Raw genomic sequence first — 7905 nt, forward strand, 5'->3', positions numbered from 1 at the left:
TGGTTTCCGCTGTAAACAAAGCAGTGCTGCACTTATGAACTTTAATATGCATTATACAGAGGCAAGAGGAAACGAAAATAATACCATCTAAACTTTTCTAAAGACAGTAAGTTCCCCTCAGACATGGATTCTTATAAACTCCTACACCTAAATGAATCGCGATTGGTTTAGCATCTCAACCGATTTGAATCGTCACATATTTAAATCGATTTCCAACCGGCTCGCGGTTAATCGTTACATCCCTACTGGAGGGAGATCAGAGTGGGCTCTGTTTGTGATGTTAGATGCAAAACATGGCAGGCATGTCCTCTGTGACCCATCATACTGTTGCTTTTTTACTAGGGATGAGTAAAAATACTGATTTAATGATTGATTGCGATATTCATTTGTATAATCAAAGTGTCAATCCTTAAAATCCCAAAGATCAATCATATTTTACTGGACGATTAAATTTCAAGTAGCTGTGGTAAACATATTGTTAAAGCCTGTTCACATTAAGAACATTTAAACTATATTAAAATAGAAAACAGTCATTTTAAATGGTAACATTTTTTTTCAAAATGTTACTGTTTTTGCTGTACTTTGGATCAAATAAATGCAGGCTTGGTGAGCAGAAGAGACTTCTTTAAAAACATTAACAATCCTATTGTTATAAACTTTTTGACTGGTAGTGTGCGTATATATGTATATAAAATTTTACGGAAAAATAATTCAGTTGTGAGTGTGTGTGTTATGAATATTATAAAAATAATTATTACTAAAAGCTGTGGTATTGCTCTGTATGTCATCAAAAACATTTGTACTGTATTTTTATTTTGGTGGAATGGTTCTGGTATTTTGGCGGAAACCGTCATTTGAGTATAGCTTCATCAAACATTTAAATTAGGGATGCACCGATACCGATACTGGTATCGGTATCTTTGTATAATCAAAGTGTCAATCCTTAAAATCCCAAAGATCAATCATATTTTACTGGACGATTAAATTTCAGTAGCTGTGTGTAAACATATTGTTAAAGCCTGTTCACATTAAGAACAATAACTATGTTAGCATAATTGTTTAGTATAAAGGTGCTGCAGGCTGTCTTTAAGTGCTCAAGCCTGGATAATTCTGGGTTAATTCTAATTGGCTGTCAGTGTTTTTATCGTTCATAAGATGGAAAATTAGTTCTGAAAGTGATTTTAATATCTTTCCTCCATATCATTAACGTTATAGCTTTTGTGTGGACTTGCCTATTCTCATTAAATTAGATTGATTTTTAAAGCTTTATCGTTATAGTCTATAATAGTATAATATAGTTAATCGTTCTTGGTGTGAACGAGCGTTTAAACGCTTTCTCTCTGCGTTTAATATGTAAAACTAATATTTTCGTAATGTACCAAGAACGAAAGTTCCCTGTGTTTCTTGCGTTGCTTTGGAGCAGCGTAGCTCCTCCATTGTTGAATCTTTAGCGCCACAGCAAAGGAAATTGTATTACATGAATTGTTTTGTGGGTTCTCAGTCTGTTGAAAAAAAAAAAAAACTTGTACCTCTAAATAACGACAAGAAACGTCTTTCTATCGAGATCAAAAGCACACAGCGCTACCAGTCAAGTCCGATTCAAGAAGAAATTACTCCAATGAGCTAGTTCTTTTAAAGTGCCCCAATTATGGGTAATGAAAGGTTCATATTTTGGTTTTGGGAGTCCCCAACAACAGGTTGACATGCATGCAAGGTCAAAAAACACTTTTATTTTACCATACTTGCTCAACGACTCCCAAACGATTCGCTCAACGATTAATTTTTTCAAACCCCTCCTTTGCTTGATGCTAATCTGCGGTGATTGGTCTGATTGGTCTCATTTTCATTTCATCATGCCTGTAATGCCTGGGGCAAGTTCAAGCTTTGAACGACATGTTTCCTGAAAACGGTGTGCAACGGGGTCTGAGATACGTTTTCTCTTGTTTGGTGGGTGTGTAAAAAATGTCAGCCCAATCAGCAGCAACATGTATATAAACCAAGCGGTATTAAAGAGACAGCTGGCACAATGTAATTAACATCAAAATAAATTCACCATTTTACAACTACATTCGTGATACGCTCATTTTACATACGTAACTTATGTCCTTAACAGGCGCTCGTGAGCTGAGCTGTTTTGGCTGCTCAGGGTCCTTCAGGGTTACACCAGCTCTGCGCTCGCATATGAACTCGAACTAACTTTAAGGTTAGAGGAAGTAAACCTGGCATTGTAATTTGGGCACGATTTCATGGCTTAAAAATTGTCTTTTTCTTTCATCATATTTTCTTCAGAAGTCATGATCTTCAACATGATCAGAGGGCCTCGCGCCGCCTTTGGCACTTTAATAGGTCAGTATTTTCCGTGTGATATTTGTTTTATTTAGACGCAGCCAGGCAGCACATGATAAGCTTTGGCACTGGGAACAGTGGGCATTCTTCAAACACTTGTCGGCATCAAACTAGAAGTGAAAACATGATTATAAATACATTGTGACGCAGCATAACTTTTCGAGACTGGCATGATTTAATTCATAAGGTTGCTGCATGGATTTTATTACTTTTAATTGATGTTTTATCTAATACGTGAAATGAGCCACACCTCTTGTTATAATGATTTTACAACTCCATCTGATCTCTCTTACAAAAATTTACCATAGTATAATTTCCGGTAAAATTATAAATCATAATGGAGTTATATATTATTATATATCTTATCGAGTCATTATTAATATCTTAAAATATAATCTATTGTATGCATCACAATATATATATCCCCTCCTTTGCTTGACGCTAATCTGCGGTGATTGGTCTGATTGGTTTCATTTTCATTTCATCATGCCTGTAATGCCTGGGGCAAGTTCAAGCTTTGAACGACATGTTTCCTGAAAACGGTGTGCAACGGGGTTTGAGATACGTTTTCTCTTGTTTGGTGGGTGTGTCAAAAAGAGCAAGTATATTGTTTGCACATGTTTATTTACATTAAAGGCAAAATAACTGAAATAATAAGAGCACACCATACTTGCTCAACGACTCCCAAACGATTCGCTCAACGATTAATTTTTCCAAACCCCTCCTTTGCTTGATGCTAATCTGCGGTGATTGGTCTGATTGGTCTCATTTTCATTTCATCATGCCTGTAATGCCTGGGGCAAGTTCAAGCTCAAACCGGTGCGCAACGTTTTCCTACGGTTTCCGGTTTGAACGATATGTTTCCTGAAAACGATGTGCAACGGGGTTTGAGATACGTTTTCTCTTGTTTGGTGGGTGGGTGGAATGGTTCTGGTATTTTGGCGGAAACCGTCATTTGAGTATAGCTTCATCAAACATTTAAATGCAATGTCATTTCCTCATCTGGTAAAAACAAACAAACAAACAATGTTTTAAACTTATATCAGTGCAAATATAACAGGAACCAACACATTTGTATTGTATAAACATCATCAGCATGCAGCCATAATTTATCACCATGACAGACTTAAAGGGACAGTTCAGCTAAAAATGTTCCTCTAAGGAATGAATGAAGTCAAACCATTTAAAACATGAGGGTGAGTAAATGTCAGAATTCTCACTTTATGGTCCCTTTCCTCCTATAGGGCAGGTGAGGAGAGGTGTGATGACCACAGGGAGCAGAAGACTGTGCAGCAAGCCTCAAGAGGGGGCATCCGCACCCCAGGGTCAGTACTCAAATATCCATTCACTTCTACCTACCTGCATTAGGAGGTGGGGCATATGACATGATTCAGCACTTGACGTGACACTGCACATCATTCCAGCACGTTTTGTTCCCTAGAACGCTTACAATTCAAAGGAAGAAAAAACCATGCACATAACGTGCAACAGCGTAATTATGATGTAGAGCAAGTGTGTGTGTTATGAATATTATAAAAATAATTATTACTAAAAGCTGTGGTATTGCTCTGTATGTCATCAAAAACATTTGTACTGTATTTTTATTTTTGGTGGAATGGTTGTGGTATTTTGGCGGAAACCGTCATTTGAGTATAGCTTCATCAAACATTTAAATTAGGGATGCACCGATACCGATACTGGTATCGGTATCGGGCCCGATACTGGTCTCCTGTACTCGTACTCGTCAGCCTCACCCTGCTTCATTCTACTACGTTAATAAACATTAGCTCATCCATGAACATGATTTCTGCCCGAGTCCCGTCGGATTGCATCGGCTGTGGGGATGAAGACGACAACTCCCATGATTCCACACTCAGTCACGGCGTCATCAAACTACGCCTTTGTCTATTTTGAATACACGCCCTCTAGCGGCGAAAATTACATATTGTGCCTTTAAATCGAATTAGAAAATCTGTGCCGATACCCTGCCCTACTCTTTAAAATGTTTTCTTTGTACAATTAAACTTGACTTGTTTAAGCATATCTTCATGTACTATTTTATAGTGTTTTCTTTACTTATGAAAATACTGCACTGTTTTCAGATTTGAGATGATTGATGCTGCCAGGAACAGAGTGCGTGTGAAGGCCTGCTATGTGATGATGGCACTGACCATCATAGCGTGCGTTGCTACGGCTGTCTCTGGGAAACGGGTAATAAAAAGAGTGCTGCTGTATAAATGATAAGCTTGGGTAATATATGGCTCTCCTATCCTTTAACCAATGCCTTCAATGGCAGGCGGCAGGTCGGCATGAAAATCTGACCTCTCGTAACATGGAGAAAAAGGCTCAATGGAGAGAGGAAGCACAGAGAGAAAAGGAGGCGGCCGATGCACTTGCAGAGAAAGCCCAGTGAGATGCATCCATCTGAGCTCCATCAAGGCCCATGTCTCTGTGTCAGCTTGCATCATACAACAGCCAGTTATTTAATGTCAAACGCCACACACCATGGGAACTCTGGTGGAGGTGGTAGATTTTCCTTCACATAGTAAACAGATTTTTAGAGTAGTGTATAAAATAAAGATGTGAGATTTTCCCTGTGTGATTATTTTATATATATATATATATACATATATATAAAGAAAAAATAAAATCGTGTTCCACTGTTATTTGTCTTTACTGTTATCTTTAAGGTCTTATTATGAACTACTTTGTTTTTATAGCTGATTTTTAAAAGTAATATAAATAGTATAGAATTTTATCAGCCATCACTCCAATCCATCAACTGACATCTTAAGAAGCAAAAAGCTGTGTTTGTAAGAAACAAATCCAATTCATACAAGTCCTCTATTCATCATTTTTCTTTTTCTGCTGAAAAAGTCTTGTCTGAATCAGAAGAGAAATATGCACACACTGTGTAAGCAAAAACTGTCCATAACAGTTCAGTGGATTCTGATGCGAGAGGATAACAGTGATGGACCTTTTTACTGGAGGAAGTTATTATGGATAATAATGGATTGGTTTCTTACAAACACGCAGCTTTTCAATTCACAAGATGTTAATTGATGGATTGGAGTTACTTGTGGATTATTGTGATGTTTTTATCAGCTGTTTGGACTCATTCTGACGGCACCCATTCACTGCAGAGGATCCATTATTGAGCAAACGAGGTAATGCTGAATTTCTCCAAATCTGTTCAGATGAACAAACTCCTCTACATCTTGGGAGGACCCGAGGATGAGTACATTTTCAGCTAATTTAAATTTTTGGGTGCACTATTCCTTTAAGGTTGTCCTAAAGCTGATGTTTATTGTCTGTGCTTGATTAAAATGACCAACCACAAGTAAAATAGCATAGCTATTAGCACTAAATTCCTCATCTGGTAAAAACAAACAAACAAACAATGTTTTAAACTTATATCAGTGCAAATATAACAGGAACCAACACATTTGTATTGTATAAACATCATCAGCATGCAGCCATAATTTATCACCATGACAGACTTAAAGGGACAGTTCAGCTAAAAATGTTCCTCTAAGGAATGAATGAAGTCAAACCATTTAAAACATGAGGGTGAGTAAATGTCAGAATTCTCACTTTATGGTCCCTTTCCTCCTATAGGGCAGGTGAGGAGAGGTGTGATGACCACAGGGAGCAGAAGACTGTGCAGCAAGCCTCAAGAGGGGGCATCCGCACCCCAGGGTCAGTACTCAAATATCCATTCACTTCTACCTACCTGCATTAGGAGGTGGGGCATATGACATGATTCAGCACTTGACGTGACACTGCACATCATTCCAGCACGTTTTGTTCCCTAGAACGCTTACAATTCAAAGGATGGAGTTACTTGTGGATTATTGTGATGTTTTTATCAGCTGTTTGGACTCATTCTGACGGCACCCATTCACTGCAGAGGATCCATTATTGAGCAAACGAGGTAATGCTGAATTTCTCCAAATCTGTTCAGATGAACAAACTCCTCTACATCTTGGGAGGACCCGAGGATGAGTACATTTTCAGCTAATTTAAATTTTTGGGTGCACTATTCCTTTAAGGTTGTCCTAAAGCTGATGTTTATTGTCTGTGCTTGATTAAAATGACCAACCACAAGTAAAATAGCATAGCTATTAGCACTAAATTACATAGGAAAAAATTAGAGCATAGTCAAAAAGGTTAACCGTACATGAAGAATGAAAGCATAATGACTGGCCCTTCTGTGAATGAAGCAATGATGAATAAGAGTCCTATACAGATCTCAAATTAAATCACTTGACCACCGAGCTTCATGAAACGGCATTTATGCAAATGGAGTAACAGAGAACAGTTACACAATCTCAATACGACAGCAGTATTGAACACAAAGAGCTGGTCATCTCTTGGGAAGAATCTGACATTAAAATAAGACAACAATCATCATATCTTGAGCTAATACCCAGTAAATCTTAAGTTCAAATTTGTTGATAAATTCTTTTAAAGTTCATTTGTTTGTCATTTTCCACCTCCTTTTTTTAAAATGAGGATTATGGCACCTTCGGTATTAAGAGATTCTAACCCTCGCAAAAATACAATAAAATAAAAACGAACAACAAAACAGAACTGAACAATTTTCTGCTCTGTATTTTTCCATATACAGTTCTAGTCACTCGGAAAATGTGGTGTGTCTGAACGTGTGTGCGCATTCAGCATGATTAGACATTAATATTTAAGTTTGTCTCACACACATGTCGGGAAGCTAAAGCCTTTTCAGCTCAATTTTCAACAGCTTGTTAAAATATGTTGGAAGCTTTGAAAGGGTTGGGGTCAGTACTCAAATATCCATTCACTTCTACCTACCTGCATTAGGAGGTGGGGCATATGACATGATTCAGCACTTGACGTGACACTGCACATCATTCCAGCACGTTTTGTTCCCTAGAACGCTTACAATTCAAAGGAAGAAAAAACCATGCACATAACGTGCAACAGCGTAATTATGATGTAGAGCAAGATAGGTTCCTGTTTTGGCTGTTCTACAAGGATCAGATTGTACTAAAGGGAATTTCATCGTTTTCCAGTGGACTAACTTTTCTTCACCTTGTGTTTCCTCTCTCCTTTTTTTCTCTAGCCCAACGGCTTGGGTTTAAAGTACCAGGTTACCGCCCATCAGAATGGGATAAAAAGATGCTGGTATGGTCCGGGCGATTCAAAACCGCAGAACAGATTCCAGAGTTTGTGTCGTAAGTGGGCTATTCCTGTTTACATTGAGATAAACCCCCAGCTCCAGGCATACTACTGAGCATATAGTTGGTGTATGAGGTCATGTGGCTAAAGTTCTGTCAGAGTATTGGTGGAACACAAGAGACGTCCGCTGTGAGGTTCAAACAAGATTGATTACTCGCAGTGTACTGACAGGTAATTAGTGTAATTCATGGTATCTGGAGGGTAGGGATGTAACGATTCACTCAACTCACGATTCGATTCGATTCACGATTTTGATTTCACGATTCGATTCGATTCACGATTGTTTTTTAACAAAATGAGATTTAAGACAAATTATAAATTAAATGTGTCCTTTTATTATTG

The 7905-nt window shown here is 37.9% G+C and overlaps 2 protein-coding genes across 3 annotated transcripts in view; one reads left to right on the top strand and one right to left on the bottom strand.

Moving 5' to 3' along the window:
• The window catches only part of LOC107754952 (coiled-coil domain-containing protein 58-like), a 6416-nt gene extending 4250 nt beyond the window's left edge, over positions 1 to 2166 (bottom strand). The window contains exon 1 of one of the 2 annotated variants that reach the window (XM_016571603.1): positions 2094 to 2166. The gene's annotated coding sequence lies outside the window, so the exon portion shown is untranslated. The remainder of the gene's footprint in view (positions 1 to 2093) is intronic. The other variant, XM_016571604.1, reaches the window with a different exon arrangement.
• LOC107754953 (protein FAM162B-like) lies at positions 2122 to 7578 on the top strand. Its single transcript, XM_016571605.1, has 4 exons — positions 2122 to 2203; positions 2290 to 2346; positions 3591 to 3671; positions 7448 to 7578. Exons 2-4 carry the CDS (start codon positions 2295 to 2297, stop codon positions 7561 to 7563), a joined length of 249 nt encoding a protein of 82 aa, XP_016427091.1. The 5' UTR covers positions 2122 to 2203; positions 2290 to 2294; the 3' UTR covers positions 7564 to 7578.
• The last annotated feature ends 327 nt before the right edge of the window (positions 7579 to 7905 follow it).

The sequence above is a fragment of the Sinocyclocheilus rhinocerous genome, unplaced genomic scaffold, assembly GCF_001515625.1.
Source record: "Sinocyclocheilus rhinocerous isolate Xijiao unplaced genomic scaffold, SAMN03320098_v1.1 scaffold1103, whole genome shotgun sequence".
In the NCBI taxonomy this organism is placed as follows: Eukaryota; Metazoa; Chordata; class Actinopteri; order Cypriniformes; family Cyprinidae; genus Sinocyclocheilus; species Sinocyclocheilus rhinocerous.

Coding starts and splice junctions, on each gene's coding strand:
- LOC107754953 (XM_016571605.1), top strand. CDS start 2,295: ATGATCTTCAACATGATCAGAGGGCCTCGCGCCGCCTTTGGCACTTTA. Junction 2,347..3,590: donor CGCCTTTGGCACTTTAATAG/GTCAGTATTTTC, acceptor TTCCTCCTATAG/GGCAGGTGAGGAGAGGTGTG. Junction 3,672..7,447: donor GGGGGCATCCGCACCCCAGG/GTCAGTACTCAA, acceptor TTTTTTCTCTAG/CCCAACGGCTTGGGTTTAAA.